At 39.5% G+C, this 24,269-nt stretch overlaps 1 protein-coding gene across 2 annotated transcripts; it reads left to right on the top strand.

Annotated features, from left to right (window-relative positions):
- Positions 1 to 1,918: 1,918 nt before the first annotated feature.
- Positions 1,919 to 21,655, top strand: LOC105391693 (peptide transporter family 1). Of its 2 annotated transcripts, none has more exons than XM_048632650.1 (13): positions 1,919 to 2,083; positions 11,814 to 11,892; positions 13,963 to 14,104; positions 14,471 to 14,557; positions 14,783 to 15,057; positions 15,344 to 15,426; positions 16,527 to 16,691; positions 17,046 to 17,171; positions 17,653 to 17,775; positions 18,582 to 18,910; positions 19,043 to 19,265; positions 19,711 to 19,947; positions 20,275 to 21,655. In XM_048632650.1, exons 1-13 carry the CDS (start codon positions 2,048 to 2,050, stop codon positions 20,422 to 20,424), a joined length of 2,055 nt encoding a protein of 684 aa, XP_048488607.1. In that variant the 5' UTR covers positions 1,919 to 2,047; the 3' UTR covers positions 20,425 to 21,655. The 2 variants fall into 2 exon arrangements, with proteins under 2 accessions (XP_048488607.1, XP_011561518.3); XM_011563216.3 differs by lacking the exon at positions 1,919 to 2,083 and adding an exon at positions 9,577 to 9,744.
- The last annotated feature ends 2,614 nt before the right edge of the window (positions 21,656 to 24,269 follow it).

The following is a 24,269-nucleotide window of genomic DNA, read 5'->3' as shown; positions in this document are numbered from 1 at the left end:
CGAGTAAGTTTCTACCTCTCATTATAATTTAACATTTTCGAGATTGACAAATATTTATATCAGTAAGAACTTAGTAAATATAAGCTTGCTTTGTGATATAATCTATATTAGCTTGTTATCAGTAATAGGTATCTGGTCTCAATTAGGTGATATCAAGTGTCTGATTTTATAAATCAACATCAAATAGGTATTGCGATATAGATCGATAGGTTGATGTGACGACATATGCATGTGCTATAGTTTGAGTTAAAAATAATAAAGGATAACTTTTAACTTATTGCTATGAATTGCACAAAGTCACCATGCCCTCTGGATTTAATGGCGTACGCTATGCTAACGTTGGTTTTTACACATGTAGGTATAATAGTACTGGTGTGACGGGCAAACAGTTATCCTACTGGGAACGTAGTATCCCCAGCCTAATTCGTAAGCTTTTTGTAAGTACACCTACTCAGGATGGCTGCGCTTGTGACGTATACATATAACTATGTTTCATTATTTAAAAAACATACTAATCAGTATAACAATGATTTAAATAAATTATTTAAAAAATGACAAAAAATATAAGGTGATGATATAAATCGTATTTTTGGAACAGAGAGTGCTCTTGTGTACTGAGCTGACAGTGAAGAACAATGAGTGTTCGGCGATCTGTAAGTGGTAAAGATTATTAAAATAGTTAACTACTCACAAACATCTACATATAAGTATAAAACATAAATCAAAATGACTTCAAAAAATAAGTACTTAATGCAAAAATAACTAGGTGTAGGTCCTACCTAGGTACCTAGTTTCAGGCACATGGACACATCATCATCATCATTATCATCAGCCTATAGTAGTCCACAGCTGGATGTAGGCCTCTTCCTCTTCCTCTTTCCGCATCCAATCATAACCAGCCACCTTTCGCAAGTCGTCACCCCATCTAGCCGGAGGGCGTCCCACACTAGTTTGCCTAGTCGCGGCCTCCACTCTAGAGCACGTTTGTTTACCTCATCGGTCATCGGTTCTTCGACAGATGTGACCAGCCCACTGCCACTTAAGCTTACTAACTCGGTGAGCTATGTCGATGTCGGTGACTTTAGTTCTCTGTCGGATTACTTCGTTCCGGATGCGATCTTTCAGAGAGACTCCAAGCATAGTCCAGCGTGTCCTCTTTCATGGACACGTGGACACGTCCAACAGGAATCAGGAATCATGGTTTATTATATCCCAATCTTAGGTGAAATAAATCTTTATAGTCATTTAAGTTTAATTTTATAATACTATATACTTGTTACCGTCTTCGGTAGGTCACGTAAGAAATAATATGACTTAGGGCCCATCATTAATTAATTACCTCCTACGTAGCATACTTCCACGGTGGCCAGTCTTATTGATAACGATAACTGCCCAACAGTATTACGTGCCTGGTGAAATGTCAGCTCAGTACACAAGAGCACTCTCTGTTCCATCACTCTCGTAACTCAATGGGACGGACAAAGATTAAAGTAATTAAGAGAGAAGTGCCCGCTGACAACGGGCTGTTCCTCACTGATCTTGTAATCATCCGTTCACTTCACATACATTTTGAGCAGTGTAGCATACCGATACTCATCATCGACCTAGGACTTTCATCACCTGTTGGACATAGGCCTTTACCAAGTTGGAAGTTCCGCCAAAACGCTTTCCATAGAGCAAAGGAATGTGGCCACTGGACAGGATGGTGGTCTCTCTGAAGCTCTGAAGGTAGATCAACCATTCCAAAACGTATAATAAACGTCTGTTCTTGAAAATTCTAAGCACATAAAGAAGAACGTATCCAGAACAGAATTCCCAACATACTCGTACCACAACATTTACCGGCTACCTCAACAGCATCAGACGAGAGGCGCCCGCGCGATACCGCGACCGTCGTGATTGCGTCAGAGCATCAGAGACACAGACAGAGGCACCAGCGGCCGCGCACAGTGGGCCAGACCGCCGGCGCGCACACCGCGCGGCATGCTACACGACACGCCACCACGCGATCTCTCCAAATAAACAAAGTGTAAAAATACCCGTGAAAATGGTCGTCTTGAACACTGTGGAGGGGGCCATCCAGGTATGCTTGTTTCTCTTTAATGCGTAACGACATTACCGACGCTTTAATTGCGAATGTACTCACTGAGTGGGTTTTGTTTTATGTGCGAATTAATGATAAGTTTTTGCGCGTAAGAAACGTTTAAAACGTACTTTAAATGCGGCTTTTATTGTTATGTCGGTGTGAAGGTAAATAATGGGTTTAAAATGCAATCTTAAAACATCATCTTATATTCAGCTGTCTGTGAGGGAGAGATCGTGATTGTATCCACAGATCCACACTAATGTCTAATAGGTAAACGTATCAAATTAGATTATCGCTGATCCTAGAATAAATGCACCTACTTATTTCTTACGTACATAATAAAATGTGCTCGACGAATAAGATCGACGTATACATAGGAACTCATATAGTTTTTATTGAGTTATGATAAGATACTAAGCTACAACTAAACTTTATTTTAAATCAAAGAAACGTTTACCGACCAAGACAACATCTGTTTTTTGAACATTACCTCTGTTTGTATATTGACTTTAACACCGCTAATTAATATAAATAAACATGAAGATATGTATGAGATTGTACATAAGTTTGTACTGGATTCTGGTTAAATATCTAAATAATGTATAAGTAATTAGATACCTAGTAAAGTTGTGAACTAGTAGTAAGTAAGTTACATAGACCAGCCCAGCCCATGGTCATGGTCAAGACTGCATGAAGGTGCATGTTTTTACCCAACGCAGCCGCAGTTGAGATGCGGCATTCAGGACAACTCGGCATTCCTAATGCGACAATAAATACTTCATTTGTTGAAGCGCAAGCGTTGACTGATCAATCTTTGAGTTATTTAGTTATTTATGAGTATAATCGAACAGACACGAAAATTCATTGAACTTTTACTCTGATCATCTTTAGTAGGTATAGCTGGAAAAGTTAAATGTGCGGATTGTTTACAGTACAGACTACAGTTAATTACTAAAAAGATTTAAGTACTTAGTACCTACTTAATTAGCAAGTTTTTAGATTTTTCCCTAAATGCATGAGGAGGTATGCTTGTTTCCAAATGTCTTTGATTTATATGAGAGTGTTAAAAGAATTAAATCAAGTGCAATATCTAATGTTTTTAGCGACATTGGTTCGGTATCGTGCCATATTTTTCGCTAAGCTAAAACACTGTGTGAGGATACATAACTTTGTAACCTTTAAATACTTATAAAAATATAATCCAGTAATTCCTGTTTTTGTCCACACCGATGACATTTTATTGTAACAAACCAAATTTTTCCAGACTTTGTTGACAAAATAAAGTATTCTTTTTATTACTCAATTAGCCTTATACCTGAATGCAAAAATCTACATAAACTGATGGACCGGCAACGGACAGACAGGTTGTACTTGGCCTGGTTTTGGCGCCAACTTCTGACTCGCGAAGTTTACAAACAATCTATTATCGCGGCACGCGCCGCTATTATTATTTTGATAATAAACATTTAATTCTTAATCGATGATTAACTTTGACGGCCTTCTCATAAGCTGAGAAATATATCTTCATTTCTATGAATCAGTTTGTTAATGTCAAATAAAAGGTGTTTAGAATGATGAGTGTGTCAACCCAAAGTGGTATACTTAAGTAATAAGCGGAATGAGGGTTCAGTTTTTCATTCTGAAAAACTTTTGTTCTCTAAAAAAAATCAGAATGACTCCCTGAGTCAACCCCTTTCGGCTTAGTAATAGTTAGTGTACTTACCACTTTTGCATCAACCTGTATAAGTACCATTATACAGGGTGTTGCAAAAAGGGTATACTAAGCCGAAACCTACATGTGTAGCATGTTATATCTAAGCCCGAATCTGAAATCAGAATTTGAAAATACGTGAAAAAAAAAAAACATTTTCCATAGAAACTTTGTTGGTCACGTGACATTTACTATGGAATTTTTTTTTTTTTTTTAATATCTCTCACTTGTTACCACGGCTTGATATAAGTAAGTATAGCACATAATAAAAATGCAAGACAAGCTAAAGACAGTCATTTCATTGCATAAAACGTGGACCAGATTATATCACGCCAAGAATACGCAATCAAATCTGTGTTGTTTATTGTTTATGTATACCTACCAATATACATAGGTACTATATATGTATGACTGTCCAAGTTATGTAACGAAATCCGGTCAAGTACGTGCCAAGTATTCGCAAATCTGGGGTACCTAAGTAGGGTACCTCGAGGTATTAACATTAACATAAGTTCATATAAGTAAATTAAACTTATGATTATAACTATGACGAAATCATAGTACTTGTACTTAATTCTTTGTGACATACTAGATTGTGGAAAAGATCAAATAGAACCTATGTAAAAAAATTCCATGTTTGGACACTATGAAAAAATCTAAATTATAGTTTTGACTACGATAGCTATAATAGTAGGTAGGTATAGTTGCGACTGGAAGTTTGAGTATGATAGAGGATAATCATGGTTTACTCTATTAAATAAAACCCCATAGATATTGAGCAAATTGACAGCGCCACATTCGCTAATGGGGAATCCCATTAAATTAATGTAGGTACTTACGGAACTATTCAATCTCATTGTACTCGTCATTAATTGAAATCATCAGATCATAGTACTTAGGAACGTTAAACGTGTACTTACATTCATTTGTTGGACATCACATCGCATCGGATTTATCATTGTAGTTTTTTTGTCTCAACAGTTAACTACGGAACCTTTTTATAGGATAACTTGGGTGTACGTCCGTCGATGCGACAAAATAGGCGTTCTTAGTAGTTGTTGTATAAGTACTTTATCGTAAAAGTAAAGTAGAAAGTATTTTTTTCCGCAGGCTGAAAAGGTTTAAATTTCCATTAGATATCTACACGCCTTCCCGATAGTATTATAAAATTGGACAGGTTATGTAGTATGTTATAGTTGTAGAAAGAGTTTACTGAAAGATTACCCAAATAAACGAACTCCAAAAGTTTGTTAGCAATCATAAGAAAAAAATGTTGACTCTGTGGGTTACTCTATACTGACGAATAACGAACGAACGAGAGCTGTCGTGCAATCGGCGAGATAAGAGTCATGGCCGCGCAGCAACCGCTCCGAAACGTCGTTTTTTGTCATATAGAGTAACCTTCCTGTTATCAGTAAAAATCTGTAAAGATTAGTGCAGCAATTCGGCAGTTGTTTTAAACAAAGAATACTTAAGTAAGTACTAAACTTTATTATATTCTGCTACTGTTTCTTAAAACAATAGATGCCAGTAGCAGTGATGATGATGATGATGATGAAATCCTCTTATCCCTCATCAGGGACATAGGGCTCGAAGAAAGGATTTCCACTTCTCCCGATCCTGCGCGGCCGCTTCCAGGTCGTCCCAGCCGAGACCAGTTGATGCAGCCTCCTTTTCAACTGACCGCCTCCAGGTGGTACGAGGGCGGCCCGGCCTTCTCTTCCCCTTCGTTTGCCATTTCAACCCTTGTTTGGACAGGTGATTGTCTGGTCTCCGCAGCACATGCCCAATCCAGCGCCATTTCCTGAGTAGGATCTCCTTGTCAATGGGTGTCTGGTCAGTCATCTCCCACAGTCTTGCGTTAGATATGGTTCGTGGCCAGTAGATCCCCAGTATGCGCCTCAGACATTTGTTCACGAACACCTGAAGTCTACTGGTTACTTCATTCTTAACGAGCCATGTCTCGCACCCGTACAGGAGGACTGACTTGACATTGGAGTTAAAAACTCTGATCTTGGTACGCCGAGTGATGATGCGAGACGTCCAAACAGGCTTCAGTTGCGCATATGCAGCTCGGGCTTTGTTGATGCGTGCTTCTACATCCGCCTCCGCTCCGCCCAGTGGGTCCACGACGCTCCCCAGGTAGGTAAAACGCTGCACTTGTTCGACAACGTCGCCGTTCACACGTATGGGGGCTGAATCGGAGGTATTTAGGCGCATATCTTTGGTCTTGCTACAGTTGATGCGCAGGCCTTCCTCAGCAGCAACGTTTGCGAGGTCATCGGTCTTGGACTGAAGATCGTCACGAGACGTCGCGAGTAAGCAGAGATCGTCGGCGAAGTCTATGTCTTCGAGGGTCTTATCCTGCAACCATTGTAGTCCCCTCTCTTCTTTACTACTCACTCTGCGCATCACGTCATCCAAGACTACAAGAAAGAGAAGGGGGGACAGCAAACAGCCCTGTTTGACTCCGGCAGTGACTGTTATCGGTTCTGTTAGTTGGCCTTTGTGCATCACTCGGCAAGAGGAACCCTCATAAAGGCATTTGATTATTTGTATAACCTTGGCCGGTATACCTCTTCGCCTAAGGATTCGCCAAATGCTAGACCATTTCACCCGATCGAAAGCTTTTTCGAAGTCTACGAACAGAGTATAGAGTTCTTTCCGCATTTCATTGCACTGCTCCAGAATCACTCGCAGTACGTTGATCTGGTCGGTGCAAGATCGCCCCGCTCTGAATCCACTCTGTTCGTCCCTCAGCGTGTAGTCAACTGCGCTTCTCATTCTGTCTAGCAGGACTTTGCTCAGAATCTTGGAGCACACCGGCAACAGGTTGATTCCTCGCCAGTTGGAGCATTGGGACAGGTCACCTTTCTTCGGTAGCTTAATTATAATGCCCTCCTTCCAGCTGTCAGGTATTTGGCCCGTTTCCCAGACCGCTGTCATCAGGGGCAACAGTATATCAGCTGTTACGTCCGCGTTTGCCTTTAATGCTTCCACTGGGATGCCATCATTTCCAGGAGCTTTACCACACTTTAGGCCATTGATGGCACGTGCAATTTCAGCCTTGTCCGGAGGATCAACTTTGATGTCTAGAACATCACATTCTAGGTCGACATCGCTGTCAGCCTCTGCTGCGGCTTCATTGTCCAGAGTGTGGAAGACCTCGTTGAAGTGCTCATGCCATCTGCGCAATTGTTCTTCCAGCGTAGTGAGCACCTTTCCTGCTTTGTCTACTACTGGCCGCGTTGTCGGTGGTTTATTGCAAAGCTCTCTTCCGGCACGGTACAGCTCTCTGGTGTGTCCTGCGTGCGCCGCCAGTTCCGCTCTTCGGGCTATCGATGCAGCTCTCACTCGTTTGTCCCTCTTAGCACTGCGCTTTATGTCGCTTTCACATACAAAATATTCATAGGCAAGGATCTCTTTGATGTTCTGGTCGTTTTCCGCATTAAGTTTCTCTTTGATGGATTTTCGGTGTAATATTTTATTCCATGTTTCAGCGGATATCCATTCCTTCTTCTGCGGGTTACTGTGGCCTAAGAACATTTCGCAGCAATTGAGCAGTACACCTTTAACAGCGCTCCACTGTTCCTCCACTGAAGCTTCTTCAACCCTCTGCGTGTGGTACTGGTTGTGTAATTCCACACTAAATTCATGCTTCCTGTCAGGATTCTCTAGTTTGGAAACATCGAAACGCCGAGATATTGTGGTTGTCTTACTCTGCACCTTTGCTATCTTCAGGCGGATTTTTGCCACTATGAGATGGTGGTCACTGTTTACGTCTGCTCCTCTTCGGTTGCGGACATCTAATAAAGAGTGTCGCCATTTCCTACTTATCATGACGTGATCTATTTGATTTTCAGTACGTCTATCAGGAGAGACCCAGGATACCTTATGGCAGTCTTTATGTGGAAATATCGATCCTCCAATCACCAAATCAAATTCACAGCAGAAGTCTACGAGCATGTTGCCATTTTCCGTTCGTGTTCCTAACGCATGCTTCCCTACCCACGACTCTATGTTGTGATTGTCGTCCCCAATCTGCGCGTTATAGTCGCCCATGCAAATCACGATATCGCCTTTCGGAATAGTTCGCAATGCTTGCGAGAGTTGATCATAGAACGCTTCCTTCTTGTCCAGTTTCGCTGCGTTAGTAGGCGCGTAACATTGTACTACTGTGATATTTCTCACTTTGGACTTGAAGCGTGCTGTGATTATTCTGTCCGACACCGGTTTCCAGCCAAGCAGACTGTTTCGGGCATTTCTGGTGAGCAGGATACCAACACCGTATTCGTGTTTCTCTTCCTGTCCCGAGTATAGCAGGGTATAATCTTCAATTTTTTGTTCCCCAAAGTCTTTCCGCAGCAGTAGCTACCTGTAATAAACATAATCATTATTTTATTTGTCACTCGTAGATATAGGTACTTACCACGTAGAAGACAGTAATAGTGTTCATGTAATACTAGTACCTACGAAATGAACAAAGTTTTATTATTTAACCAGTATAATTTAAAGCTATTATTATCTACCAGTTTCCGTTTTTAGGAATATTTTTTCGGTCAGTGTAATTTTATTAAATGGTTACTTAGTTTGTTGTTGTAATTTTGTACACACATTTTCAGTTCGCTAGTTTATGTAGTTGGGAACAACTGAACCTGAAAAAGTTAATTATCTAATAACTAGAAGTCTAGAACAGCTATAGTATGTTCTAGTCTACCTGAGTTTAAAATACATATAAGTAGGTACTTTTACCTTATCTTCAAGACTTTTTTCAAGACTGTTTTCATTCTATACGAAATAACATTTAAGTAATACATTCATATTATTATATTTATCATATACAGTATAAGTAGTCACTTAACTATGCAAAACATAGACAGCACCATTTTGCATTATCGCAAATTTTAACGATTTTTCATGGTTTTGTGGCGATAAGTAAAACAAATTACTGGTACCTAATACCTATTAAACTATATTAGCGATAGCAGTCACAACTATAACTCAACAGAATTTAGGACTTGATTAAGAAGATGTAGAACTACATAATAATAATATATATTTTTTGCCAAATAAGGCGATAGTAAAATAGATACTTACAACAATTATATCACTCTTACTTTTATGCTTTTACTTTCCTACTATTGGAGCTAAGACCTTGCTTAGTAACGATGATCCGACATCTTCGCTTTATTGTATCCAGTGACTATTGTGCTCGCGGATGGCATAGCACCAGCAAACCGTTTGCTATTGGGAACGAGCTCAAGCAATTCGGGTCAATCATTGGGCAAAGAAAAGGAGGTTGCCGCCGCCGCCGCCTGTGTCTGCGGGGTCAACCATGTGCGGCGGAAACATAATCAACAATATAATCGATCAACAGAGTTCATGAGAGTTCTAGGCGCCAGCGGTTCCGCAGGCAATGATGTTACAGGTCCTTAGAATAATTTGCATGACAGCTACCAGTAATCTAACTGAGACGTAAGTGCCTAAGAAGAGCATTCTCTAAATGGGTCACATTACTCGTAGTACTCGTACACCACTTTTCGAAAATAATCAGATGAAGTAGTAGTCCTTCTAAGTCCAATCGTTAACGACGTACCAATTGATGATTTTTTTGGACCTCAGTTTCACACCACAGTGCGGTCATCAAATAAAATAATTAACAAGTCATGCAAGTCATCCCAAATAGTAAACATATAACTAATGCTGACAACAAACATTTGATCGCGAGGTCGGCAGCCATGAAGCACACAAGTGATTCAGTCCCATTTGAGATATCAAACGTTTTACATAACAATCTGATAACTACCTGTCACCTGGCGCGGCATAAAGTATTATTTAACAGTACGAAACGTCGAGTGATAGCAGAACTATGCAACCGGATAAAGTGAAAATTTGTGACGGCAGTGACACGCCACTTGTGAAGAAACGAGATGAGTTCGACAAGCCAGTGAGTTATCTCTGCACTAAGCTTTTCGTATGTGTTTAACTACCACTTGTGCCTGTCAGATAAGAGGCTGCTATAATCCAATAATTTTGCCAGCAATGGATAAGTTAGTTATTTTCAGAGAATTTCTCTGTGTGGTGGTAAAACATTTATCATATTTATCGATATATCTTGGGAGACAACAGCGTTGTATGAGTTTTGATATTTTATGCAAATAATGATTATAGGAGGCACTTAAAGCTGGTAAACTGTGAAATTCTTAATGGCTACGTCATTTCTAATAGGTACCATTGGGTATTTCAATTAGGTAGAATCGAGATAAATGGTAGTTAGAGGTCTTTGCATAGCGATTGTTCTTCAAATGTATTTAATCTGCAAGCGAACGTTTCATTTGTTTTCTTTCACCGACTAGTAAATAAAATACTTAAATTAGACCCTACGCATTGCTTAGATCGAATTCTGTCTGACATAATTATTATCGAGCACATTAATTTGCCTAATTTGCTACAGTGAGTAATGGTGGTTTTACCTTTCTTAATTATTGAGTAGTAATCGTAAATTCTTCGGGAGAAAATTTATGAAATTATTTCAAACTGCAATAAGGCAACCACTGTGCCAAAGTACCTACTAAAAGATAATATTAACAACATAACATAACTTGTCAACGATATGATTGTACTTATTTAGTATCTTGAATGGTTGTCAATAGATTGCAAAGGTTCTTGACATCAAAAAGAGGTCTTACTAAGTAATCTTGCATCTGCCTTGCTTGCGAAATTCTGATAAAAGTATTTTACTTTCAAGTGGCTATTTTTAAGAAGTGCCTTTGGATTTTGTCACTGATCATTGTATGTATGTATAGGTAACCTACCGCGTATCTTCGAGCGCAGCTATAGTGATATACAGGGTGATGCAAAAAGGGTATACTAAGCCGAAACCTTTGCAACACCTGTAAGTACATACATACTCTGAAAGGGTCATTGATAATGATTTAAGTAAGTTATGTATGTCATTTATGACATGTCTTTACAAATATGTGATGACCTAACTTTGACTACTTTGTGGGTATGAGGACTCGCGTGTGTTTTTAGTCCTGGGAATGAGTGCATTCGTGGTCTCATTCTCCCTCTATAATTTGCAAACGTAAAACATGAATTACACATCTGAATACTGTGTAGTTTTGTTAAATATATGGTGTATTTTCTGTGTATCGCCATCCCATGGTGGGAAAACCAGTTTTTCCCGTTGTATAATTTCGGCAGGAATACTACATAATATAGGTTTTAATGATTATGAGCGAAGGACATTTTACACATGTTTGGATAAGTATGTGATTGCGAGTAGGTACACTTATTTAAATATTAGGTACTTTTAAAGTTTCGTTTCTTAAAACCTTTCAGTACTTATATAAAATCTAATGTCGGTTTTTATTCGTCAATTAAGTAAGTATTTATTTTATGTGGTTCGAACGGTTCACCAAGTTCCCATGAATCGATCGATTTATATTTCGAAATGCAGTAATTGACTCGTAAACTGCTAATTATTATTGGCTCGTCTAACTTGTTGAACGTTATCTGTAATGGTTGAAACGGCTGTATCTATTTAGGTTAAATCTAAACGAGCGATCTATTTAACGCTTTGTTAGAAACGACCTTGTTGTAGTACTACATGTCTTAAAAAAGTACTAAGTACCCACTGGCTCACGCTGGACATAGCCTTAATTATAATTAGGTTATTACTACCTATGTTATCAGCCTCCACCTCTGCCGCCTTAAGTCTTAAGGAAGGCAGTTAGGCAAAAAAAATGGTATAAGTAGATTCTGAAGACACACCCCCCATAATTCATAGCACGACCTGTCTATTTAGAAGAGGCTTGCTAGCCACATCTTGGTGTTCTAATTTTGACTTTTTGTCGCCAAAGACTTCGCTTATCAATTTGTGTGTAAATTGTGCACTAATTCAATCATATTTTTTATTTTTTTTAATGAATTCGCGGGCAAACTTTATTTTTAGTGTCTTGAAAACATAAATTTTGAATATTTAAATGAACTTGTTTTTCTTGTTGTTTCCAGAAGCTGCCGTACCCAAAGTCAGTGCTGTTCATCGTCACAAATGAGTTCTGCGAGCGATTTTCCTACTATGGCATGCGAAGTAAGTGCTATGTTTATTTTGATGTACAAGGTGTTAAGACGAATGCGTTTGAGCAAGAAATGGGGGTTAGTACTTTACTACTTTAAGGGCCTGTTTCACAATGTCAGGATAATGTAATATTTAGTTTAAAGAAAAAGTTGCTATGCCCTGCAAGGGGGCTATGTTAAGGATACTTATCTGTGCATAGATTTAAGAACAGTGTAACACCAGCATAGTTGCAATGAATAAATGAATATCTCTAAATGTGGGATAATAAATCACATGTCGTCACTGTCTAAAACATAATTACAGAGAGTGATAGCATATATTTCATCCCACAGGTAGTCATTAACTAGACATTGTGTAATTGGCCCTAAAATTAAGAACCCATTACCAAATAAATAACTAAGTATAGGTACATATGCTTACGTTGTTATGAGTCATCTCGTCTCATCACGTCCCCACTGCTGGGGCACGGGACTCCTTCCAGTGAAGGAAGGTTTTAGGCTTAGTCCACCACGCTGGCCTAGTGCGGGTTGGTGGACCACATAAATATTAATTACAACATCGTAGATGCATAGTTTGTTTACACATAATATCCTGCGTTTATTAATAGAACAATCTACATGTACATTATCTACTGCCTAGTCCATTATATTCTAATGTTGCTTCCTCAAGGAAGATGCTATCAAGTGTCGTCACGCTTGAAGGCTTGTGTCAAGGCTACTATGCCTAGGTATAGCCACTTGACATTTATCTACATGGTAATGTGAGGATAGGATTACATTATGCATCACGATACGAAGGCATGTCAATGTACTCGACCAAATTGGAAAGTTTAAAATGATTACAATTTTTATACGTAGGTACGGTGGCCTGCGCCTAAAAGTATACAGGCAGAGTTTTTAAAATAGCAATCTCAAGCTCACATGCTGCTCAAGCACATCCACATAAACAGCACTGCTACACACATCACACACAACACGTCCCCGTATTTATAACAAATGTAGCTGGTCCCTTCATCATCAGGAATCGCTATTTTAAAAACTCCGCCTGTATACTTTTAGGCGCAGGCCACCGTACCTACGTATAAAAATTGTAATCATTTTAAACTTTCCAATTCGGTCGAGTACATTGACATGCCTTCGTATCGTGATGAATTTCTCCTCGGAAAAGCTTTTCAGGCTGCTCAATGGTCGCGGGAATTCTTAGACACTCATACGTAATAGATATTTTGAAGTACTTATTAAATAATTTATTATTACACTCACGGGCAATGAAAAGAAAGGTTCCACTGAGAAAATCACCAAATTACTTCTGAACGGAAAAGACTAGCTTAAAGACGTCTTCTGCAGCAATGAAGTACATTTAACAGAGCACCAGGATATTAACAACTAAAAATCTTCTTCTAAAAATCGTCCTAATTTTAAATTAAATCATTGAAAAAATTGGGGTCGCTTGGTGTCGGCATTTTGTGAGTGGAACTTTTTCATTGCCCGGCTCTGTATTATGTAATTTGCCCATTATTTTGGATGTCTTATTTGCTTACTGCTGGCGATATGCTCTGGTTTCCTAAGTTACTATCAACTAGGCACCAATGCAGTACATCGACAAATTTAATATTCTGAAGCAGTAGCTATCGCATAGAAGGTTAACTAAGGACGAGGATAACAAATGAAAATAACCGAATTAATTGATAATTGTATTCAGTATACATTTAAATATAAAAATTAAACTCAAAGTAAAGAGTAGATAAGATCATTTGGGGGTGATCAGTAACTCTAACTCTATGTACACGAATTTACAAAATTCTTAGAACGAAAGTTAATCATAATTATCCTCTAAGTCATCCCCTTAATCTCCCTCTTTTTGACACCCTGTAAATGTTTATCCCCTTACTTTTGGGTTACCACAACGGACTGGCTTGTCAAATCTTCCCAACTCTTGGGTTACCACCACCCTTGCCAAATCTTACGTAACTTTTATGGATCAGACAGATTTTTGACAGGCGACGTGTCGCCTTATGCTTATGGATTGTTAATAGCTAACTGCTGGTGGTACGGTAACTATACATGGTGTCGTATATTCCAGCGATCCTGTCCCTGTACCTGCGCGACAAGCTGGGCTACTCGGACGACGGCGCCACGGTCATCTACCACGTGTTCACGATGTTCGCCTACTTCTTCCCCGTCATCGGCGCCATCATCGCCGACGCCTGCTTGGGGCGGTTCAGGTACCTATACTTCATGATCTGGGTGTAAGCGACTGCTGCTGGATATAGGTAGATCTTTCTTTTAATCACAACCCATCATCACATCCCCACTGGGGCTGGTGCATGGGTCTGCTTCCAATTCACCACGCTGGCGTAGTGCTGGTTGGTGGACCCGAACACAAGCAAGCTTGTGCTGAGATCTTTCTTTGAAGCGGCGCAACACTCTGTTCTACTCCCTCCTGTTCCAGCCACCACCGGCTACCTGTCTAAGGTAGGCATTTAGCAGGCTGCACGATGCTATATCCCGAGACCATAATGTGAATTGTTAGCTTATCACTTATCAGTCATCTGCACTTATTTAATTTTACCGTTGTTTTATGTTTTCAGGACAATATTGTACCTATCGCTGGTGTACGCACTAGGCAGCGTGCTCATATCAGTCACCGCCATACCAGCAGTGCCATTCCCGCAAATGTAAGTATACCGACAAATGGCATCATATGTTACGCGCGCGTATGTGTCTGAGCCTTTTAGAAACTGATGGAAATTGAATGCGCTTGTTTGAGGTGCACTTGATTTGAAAGTCTGAACTTTGACCAAATCAGGATCTTGAATCAAAAGAAAATTAAAGCTATTTTATCTCAAATCCCTGGTATATTAGCACATAAACCATAAACTACAATCAAGATTACTTTGCAGGGAGTTCACAATCCTGGCTCTGCTGCTGATAGCATTCGGCACCGGAGGCATCAAGCCATGCGTCTCCGCCTTCGGAGGCGACCAGTTCAAGATACCAGAGCAGGAGAAGTACCTCGGATACTTTTTCTCTCTCTTCTACTTCGCCATCAACGCCGGCAGTCTTATCTCCACCTTCCTGACTCCGATCTTAAGAGCGGATATCAAATGCTTCGGTGACAACAGCTGTTACTCCTTGGCTTTCGGCGTTCCTGGTATTTTGATGCTCGTCTCTATTGGTGAGTATTGTGTTGTTTTTTCAACCCTAGACCGAGAAAGAAGGGTTTTATAGAGGGGGTTCAACAACAATATAAATCGACTTTTGGCTCTGGTTTAAACAGCTATACTACTGCATTTTTCATGATCATACTTCCTTAATAATATAAGCCCAAAGCCTAAATTTCAACAATATTTACTTGCAAAAGTCGATATTTGTAATTTGGCCAATGCAAAACTTGCTTTACACGAAGTTTACACGTGAAAATACTTAATTTTAAACATTAATACTAAGTTAATTATTTTCAGTGTTCTTCTACATCGGCAAGCCTCTGTACGTGATAAAGAACCCTTCAGGAAACGTGATCGGTCAAGTCGCCAGCTGCGTCGGTGTAAGTATCCACTCAATAGTAAAAATACACGTGAGCAACAAAGTTTGACATTTCAACGTTAGAGTTTTGACATTTTGATTTCATTTTAGGGTAGTTTTCGGCTTAGTATACCCCTTTTGCAACCCCCTCTACAACAAGCGTGTAACTGTGTAACAGCTGCTATCCCAATGTTATTGGTGCTGTTCCCAGCACAAATAACATTGGGATAGCAGCAACTGCACACTTTCCTTTGCCATTTCATCATCAATTTATCAAACCATAGAATAACAAGCATAGTAGTACTATACTAGTACTCGTTATTCTATGATCATACATACGTATTTGCCACTACTGGAATAGTTGTACGATTATCTTATAATTGTACCTATAGGTCGTTAGTCATCCGTTAAATGTGGCGAATTCCAATAAATAGGTTTACGTTGAAACAGCCGCTGAATGATAAATATTATTGTCTATTGTTTACATACATTGCTTACGTAGGTATTTATCAATAGGTAAATACGTTATACCGTATAATGCACTTGGATTTAACGTTATAACTAATTGTATTATAAGGAACCAAAGTCACGTGAACTCAACGGACAATAGTTCTTATCACCCCTATCTAGATTACGACAGTTCTCATGCAACATCCTGCCTATACCTACCAGATATCCAGATATGAGTGGTAAATACTTTAGAAAAAAAACATAAGTATTCAAGACTAATTATCCGACAACATGCACTACGATGTCTAAGATATGATTCATTACTGTAGGTACTTATTACTTAGGTATTCCGAAGACACGACAGCAATCCCCCATATTATTATTTCCTGTCTTTCAGCTCAATATCATCATCAGCCACTAAACATCCTCTGCTAGACAAAAACCACTAGAAGTCCGCACCACCTCCTTATTTGTCTACTACAGGCTACCTACTACCTAAGGCCTGATTCCCAAGGTCTGGATAATACTTACCTGTGGGATAAAAGACATGCTTTCATCGTCCAAGAAAGCATGCCTGTTATCCCGCCGGTAGCCAGATATTGTTGAACAGGCCCGAAGCGATAAGCTCATCGACAACAACACAAACTACTAACCCATTTTCTGTACCCCCAGCATGGAGTAGTCCGTTCAATAAAGAGCAAGGAGAAGCGCGCCCACTGGCTGGACCACGCCGACGACCGCTTCGACCGCGCCCTCATCGAGGACGTGAAGGCCGTGCTGCGGGTGCTGGTGCTGTTCATACCGCTGCCCGTATTCTGGGCTCTGTTTGATCAGCAGGTAAATTTATACTTAACTGAACTATTATCGCGTCAATAAGGTACCGTTATGAACGTTGATAGAAATATCGTGTATACCACTTTATCGACGTCGATAACGTTGCTTTGCAACCCGAATCGGCGCATGAAGAGTCTCATGAAAATCTGCCACTTTTTCCGATCATGGTCCATAGACAGCTTGGTGCAAAATATCTTGCATCTTGCTATCAAATATCAAAATACTTGCTTACAGCAGAATGGAATAAATCTCAAATCGTGTATTTTTATAGGGGTTCTTGCATTACACCCAGCTCACTCGTCCGTAACCATTATCCCATGAGTTCCATCATCCCTAACCCCATCTCCCTGTCTCCAGGGCTCCAGATGGACGTTCCAGGCGGACCGCATGCGGCAGGACATCGGCGGCTGGCAGCTCAAAGCCGACCAGATGCAGGTGCTCAACCCGCTGCTCATCCTCATCTTTATACCGCTGTTTGAAGTCGTAAGTACCTACTATTCTATTCTATTCTCTTATATTATCTATGGGGATGTAAGCACCTGGCTCTCTCAAATGGAACCTTTAAGCATATCCCCAAGATTCAAACTGCCTTCCTATTATTGCTTGGACCAATTCGCGCCACGCTGGGCTACTGCGTGATGGTGAGTTAACATATCTAGGTTTTAAATTCAGTTCTGGGCAGGGGTCTAGGGTTTGTTATAGACTCAGTGCAATGGTGAAAGGATTAGCGAGTCGGCATAGTATCACAAAGAATAGTTGATACGCCATCCAGGCAGGCTTCTATCCTGCACCTATAGGCGCATATTAATTTGCCACTTAACACTATCAATCATAAATTCTCTTGCTTTCTAGACTTCTAGATTTTGAGTGGTAAGATATTCCATGTATTGTATGAGATCCGAACTATGTATTCCAACAACTTTTTTCCGATCTAATTTTAATAACTTATATTGTTATCTTCCAGGCGATCTACCCGTTCCTGTCGTGGTGCCGCCTGGTGCGCAAGCCGCTGCACAAGATGATCTGGGGGGGCGTGCTGGCCGCCGCCGCCTTCTGCATCTCCGGAGTCGTCGAACTCAACCTGGTGGTGAGTTGGGGAACTCTTCAAGATAGTCTTCTTCTTCATAGTATTGCAAGGCCAACGGAGTCCTATGTCCATTGGTGCGTTACGTCGTAACAGCGTCGTCACTGCCATTATATTTTTTAAAACCGTTGATTTGTGAGAAAGCGACACAACGCTTCAATGGGGTCTCATCCTTAGCAATAAGATCATTTACTCATCGAGTTGTGTCGTTTACTCTTGCCTAAATCATAGTAGGCAAATTGGTGACCCCGACCTTGATCGAATTTTCGCCAGTAGTTGCCACTGCTGCTGTTATCTCAAGAAAAAAAATCATCTACTCAATAGCGCTATGGATTTAAAACTTTTAGATATTTTTTATCTCCAGATATTTGTATTATCAAAGTCATTGCGTGTATGCACAATGTTGTTTTGCACTTGACTGCATAATTTACTAATATTTGTTCGTATACTGATGCCAACACTTAACTCAGGTACTTTTATAATGTAAGTCAATGACATTAACCGATAAAGAGTTGCCTCGTGTTTGATAAAATGATTAGTTATTGTTACCTAAACTGAAAAACAATAGCAGTTAGCAGACACATAGCACATGCTTAACACTCGACTGATACATAGTACCTACGGGATGTATAATTGTATATTATCTACAAAGATACCTACTGAAAGTCATGCTAATTAGGTATAGTTACCGAGGAGGAAAATGTTTAAAATATACCAAACACGTAGTGCTTAGCGTTTCGCAATATTACATATATACAATTTCCATTATAATAATTTAGGAATCCATCTCACAATAACTAATTTCGCAGCCAACCTACGGAACCCCAGTCGCGTCCGGTCTGGCTCAACTGCGAGTATACAACGGCTTCGACTGCAGTTTGACCATGGTTGGAGCCAACATCTCCTCAAACATTGGCCCACTCGGGGTCTATGAGAGACTGGACATAGAAGCCGTAGGGTCCACCTCCTTCTCCTACAGTCTCACTGGAGACAGCTCCAACCCTGCCTGTGCTGACATTGCCTACAGCGGTCAGTTCCAGTTGAAAGAAAAGACAGCAAACTCCGTGTTTGTCAGAAGAGAGGGATTGTTCGAGTTTGTGGATGACAATGAAAAGGCCATTGATAGCGTTGGTGTCAGGTTAGTGCATACCGTTTTTCTCTTCGTAATACGTTGTTATTTAGCTGTAATAGGTCTAAAATCTTGATAACACTTAGCTACCATTATTGTGTCATAGTAACAAAATGTCTAATAGTGGATTATATCTCCCAGAATCCTATCCAACGTGAGAAGCCCAGTAGAAATAACCTTCGAGCCAGTATCCAAGAAGAACAAGACCCGTATGGTCGTCCAGAGCACAGACACTGCGCAGAAAATCCTGGAGAAAGGAACTTATGACGTCATAGTATCAGGAGACACCGTGCTTACAGAGTTGAAGCTAGAGACTGGTGCTGTCTACACCATCAACCTGTATGAAGACGCTAGTGGGAGATTTGTAAGTGCTATCGTCTTGATTTTGGGTCACATTTAAATGACTGAGTTACTAAATCATTCGAATCTAGAATTTTAAAACCAACCGGTAGCGGTCATGACAGGTTGTTAAAGCACGCGGGGCATGATGTGATATGAGGTGCATCATCTTATGTGAAGCTCCACACAAGCAATTACATAGTATCATACTGCGCTTCCGATAATCCCCACCAGAACCCTGTCTTTACTCATAACGAATTCTTAGATGGAATTCGAACTTATTAATCTGTACCATCGTCTATTTGTATATAAAGGACTCATAACTAGCGCTTAGCAAAGTTAGACAAAGTAAATGATCGTATACTTAGTTACGTATAATTTTTTAAATAACGTAAATTTTAAGCATACTACTAGATCTCGCTAAATTAGTATTAATTCCATGTAATAAAAATGTCACCTTTTCTCCCCAGTCAGCGAACCCCGTGACCATCACTCCGCCCAACTCGGTCCACATCCTGTGGCTGGTCCCCCAGTACGTCGTGATGACGATGGGCGAGGTCATGTTCTCCGTCACCGGTCTAGAGTTCTCCTTCACCCAGGCTCCCGCCTCCATGAAGTCTGTGCTCCAATCCGTCTGGCTACTGACCGTGGCCTTCGGGAATCTTATTGTGGTGCTGGTGGTGGAAGGAAACTTCTTGGATGCACAGGTTGGTAACGTTTTTGGTGAATGGTTTATTTATTTTTCTGATATTTTTGAATTCGGTAAAAAACACGACGAAGACTGGCTGGAAAATATAAGGCTCAAAAGCATTCTTGTCTTGTCTGTAACCGAACGATGCGGCACGAAATGCCGTGCAACCATAGAACAACGCGGACTCGGATGTACCCTCCATACTCAATGGATGCCTGTGATGACCAATAATGTTTGGATAAATGCAATCAGCAATCTCTACATGTGTTATAAGTTTTAAAATCTTCTCCGATTTAGATTTGCTTATACTTAGTAACTCATCTTTAATTGTCTATTGTTTCAGTGGAAGGAGTTCTTCCTATTCGCCGGTCTCATGTTGTTGGACATGATGATATTCACGTGGATGGCCCTCAAGTACAAGTACGTCGAGACCAAGTCCAGTACGGAGGACTTGGCGCCCACCGAAGACATCAAAATGGAGAAAACGAGCTAAAGTGACAATTATTTATTTAGGACTATTTGTTCAACGCACATGCGGTTAAAGTTAGGGACTTTTGTGCGTTTCAATAGATCTCTTACTGCATCAAATAGCGCAAAGGGTAAAAGTACCGATTTAAGTAAACTGCTTGCCTTTATATGTATTAAATTAATTTTAATTAAAGTTGTTGTAAAGTAAAGGTCCCTTGTCACCTGGCATCAAATGTATGCAACATAAATAAAATTAATGTTCACTTCCTGTTTAAAGAAACGAACGAAAATTACTGTTTATTGTATTTTTGTTAATGAATTATGATTTTTACTGAGTTTTCTCTATTTGTGCCTTCAAAATTAACTGTATTATAGTTATGTAGGTTTGTAGTATAAGACGAGAAGATACAGAAGCGATATGGAAATAGATTTATGTTATCACCGCCTTTTTCATATCGATTCTTTATTGGTTCGCGTTAAACCTACCGGTTTTAGGTAATAAATTTGTCCCTGTGCATTGACCGGACTTTAACAGTAGTAGATTTGACAGTATTTTTTAATAAATTTTAGGACGATCACACTGAAAGACTTGATAATCATAATAATAAAGATACCTTCATTCTTTGTACAAGTACCTCATATAGCTGAAACAATTTTTAGCAGTAAGTACAGGTACAGCTAAGGGCAGAATGACCTTACCCCTCTCAGAAACATTGTTACTATGAGAGGGGGGTCAGGTCTCTCTGCACCTGACCGTACCTACTGTCCTGGGATTGTTCATTCTATTTTCTAAGGTATACTTAAGTATGATACATTCCGCCTTGTACGAAGACCAAGGCCGACAATCATTAGCTTTAAACTGTTGTGAATAAGTATAATTGTTAATGTTATTGTAATGTTAAGTGTTCATAGTAAGTACTTACTTATTTGGGTTTTTCATGCAAAGCAAACGTTTTTTTAAAGCTAAGTAAATATGTATTTTATACGAACTTGTAGATAACTTACCTAAAGACTAATAACGGCAATGAACTAAAGAGTTTCGACAAATAATTCATATTTCATCATTTAGGTAGGTTTTGTACACTTTCATAGGTAAAGTTCTGTTAAAGTCTGGTCATAATACATAGTAATACCTTGTTTAATATAAATCACAGACTTAATTTTATTGTTACTTATAGAATTTGTTATGCTACTGAAAATATAAATGTATGTAAATAATAATTTAATCAATAAAGGCCGCTGGTCTATGAAGACGATTCTATGTTTTACTACTACTACTAAGTACTAATACTTACTGTAGGGTAAGTATTTACAATTTAGGGTTAAAAATACGGTTTATGTAAGTCAATCTTCGATCATCGACGAAGTCAATATAATATATTTTTTACTCTATAGCTAATTTCCCATAGAAAAATTCACGTAGGATAAAATAGGTAGGTACTTAAGTACCTACTTAAGTGAGTAAGTTTTAATATTTTTTTCACACAATTATTTAGGGTTCTTATTTAAGTACAAATTAACATTCATGAGAACGATGGCAACTCACAACGAAATTACACTCACCAGGCCAATGACAAATAAAATAATTACGTATTTTGTGCATATTTCCGCTAGTTTTTTGGGGTGATTCCGCACCCCTTTGTGAACGTGGCCCCGATGGTCTGTTTGTTGTGTTTAAGCATTTATTATACGCAATTATTGACAAGTCGGATGCACGCTCCCATTGTCAGCGACCAGCGGCTCTAAAACTGACGTTTTTAAACCAATATTTATAAAGTCAAATTATATTAGACTACTACGCGCTTACACCATTCCGGGTTTCAGTGACATTAAATTTAACTAATTGAGCAAGATGTAGCAAAGTTATTAGTTTAGAATCAAATACAGAATGACCCATTTACATCAGTAAAAAGTATAGAAAGTATGAAACTATTTACTTAACTATTGTTTAAATATACATCCATCACATCAATTCCCAGTAAATATTCTTCATCAGCTATTTACTTATAAGTAAAATTTTAAATTGAAATTCGCGTACCTATTGATTTTTTACAGATTTTGGAAACAGTTTGAGAACCCTACCAAATATAAACACCCTACTTAACAAAAGTGGATTGGGGTCTTTTGACCCCTCGCAAATACCGACCTTTGGGAACTACCACAAATTAACCATGGCAAATTGTTTTAAGACTTACTGACATTAAACTAAATATACCCATGAGATTTTATTCCCATAAAACAACTGTAAAGGAGCTTTAGGGCGGCGGGCCCTGCAATAATTGTAAAAGGTATGGAGTTTTTCAGTTACAGAATTTGTGATAGGTAGATGAGTGATTTCATACATGTTTAGAATAAAATGTAAGTAATCTTTCTTTCCGAAACTGTATTTATGGTTTATTTCGCAACCAATAAGTATTCAGTTATTTATAAGTAACTTTATAACACTACGTAACAGACCCCTTCTTCCTCAGAACCGAATCTAAACGTGCCAACCTTCAAACAACGGATCTGCAGTCTATAATTGGCCAGCATATGCCTACGAAATCAATTCGCGAAAACTTGACTTACCACCCCCGCCCGTTCCGGTCGACTTTAATAATAATATTTACAAGTAGGTCGCGACATGGATTAATTAAGTGCCGTCAGAAAAACGGCGCGCCTAGGCGTCAACATGTTCCGAACACTTGGACGCACGCACGCCACACACGCGCCACGCACGCGTCACGCACGCGGCGACACGCGGCCAAACTTCACCCAGCGCACCCTAAAACCACCCATATTTTAGACGCTATGTGGGTTTAAAATCGTAGGGTAAGTGAGGTACAGTTTAGACCACGTGTTCGCAAACCATTTAAAGTTCTCACCGATTGCTCTAGTGTGTGCTGAGCCGATGCTCGTCGGTTTTAAAGTTTGTTTGTCGGTTTCGGGCACGGGCGGCGAATTGGATTTGTAGATTTAAATGGGATTTGTTTTGGTACCGATAAAAATGCTGATTGAATTTTATTTCCAATTTGATTTCAAACTCGAGGAAATACTAAACTTATTAAAGATTTACAAGTATCCTTTTCTCTATTTTTATTAGGATATCGAAAACTGTAACTCCCCGTAGGTAGGTAAGTACCTATTAGGTAATAGAGCTTACAAAAAGTTTGTAGAACATTTACCTATAAGTGAACCGAAAAAACATCACATACAAGAATTTACAATCTTTGGGTCAGTGATTTAATATTACAACGACCTACAAACCTTTTACCAACTCTGTTGAAAATGTTTTACTTAAGATTATTGTTAAACTATTGAAAAGTTATAAACTTATTAAGTATTTATTTAAGTATAGCTATGTAGGTATAAACCATAAACATAACAAAATAGGCGGCGTAGATACCTACCTAGTAAGTAGATACCTACATTATGCTCCAAATCCAAGTCTCCGAAGGTTAGCATAACGTTCTCCATTCCCATGTAATTCAGCACGGCAATTGAGCACAGTTATAAATTAGCACAATGAAATTACAAGCCGCTGGTGATTCGGAGCAGCTTCGTGGGTAATGTGGGGCCGCGCGTGGCGACGGCGGCGGCGGCGGCGGCGGCGGCGGCGGGGACCCGCCCCCGGCACAGCGCCCGCTGTCGCAGTAGTTACTATACAGGGTGACACTCAAATCGGTTATATGTAGACTCACTTGCTTCCATCCAAAGGTTGTCAGTTAGAGATTGCTATAAAAAATAAGACAGTCTAGCTGAAAGGGGATACCTCAAGGGGTCAGTCTGAACAACATGGAGATTTGGAAATTCGTTAATATTGATAAGACTGAGAAAAGGAACGTTAAAATATTCATTGTTTCAGAATCATTTAACTCACACATCACATAA

Source organism: Plutella xylostella, chromosome Z (assembly GCF_932276165.1).
Source record: "Plutella xylostella chromosome Z, ilPluXylo3.1, whole genome shotgun sequence".
Taxonomy (NCBI): domain Eukaryota; kingdom Metazoa; phylum Arthropoda; class Insecta; order Lepidoptera; family Plutellidae; genus Plutella; species Plutella xylostella.
Note: the sequence above shows the minus strand (reverse complement) of the source record. Positions and strands in the feature narration are given on the sequence as shown.

Excerpts from the sequence above, each read along its gene's own strand:
- LOC105391693 (XM_011563216.3), top strand. The coding sequence starts at position 9,667 with ATGCAACCGGATAAAGTGAAAATTTGTGACGGCAGTGACACGCCACTT. Across the intron at positions 14,105-14,470 it reads GCCTGCTTGGGGCGGTTCAG|GACAATATTGTACCTATCGC; the intron begins GTACCTATACTT and ends TTATGTTTTCAG. Across the intron at positions 16,692-17,045 it reads GGGCTCTGTTTGATCAGCAG|GGCTCCAGATGGACGTTCCA; the intron begins GTAAATTTATAC and ends CCCTGTCTCCAG.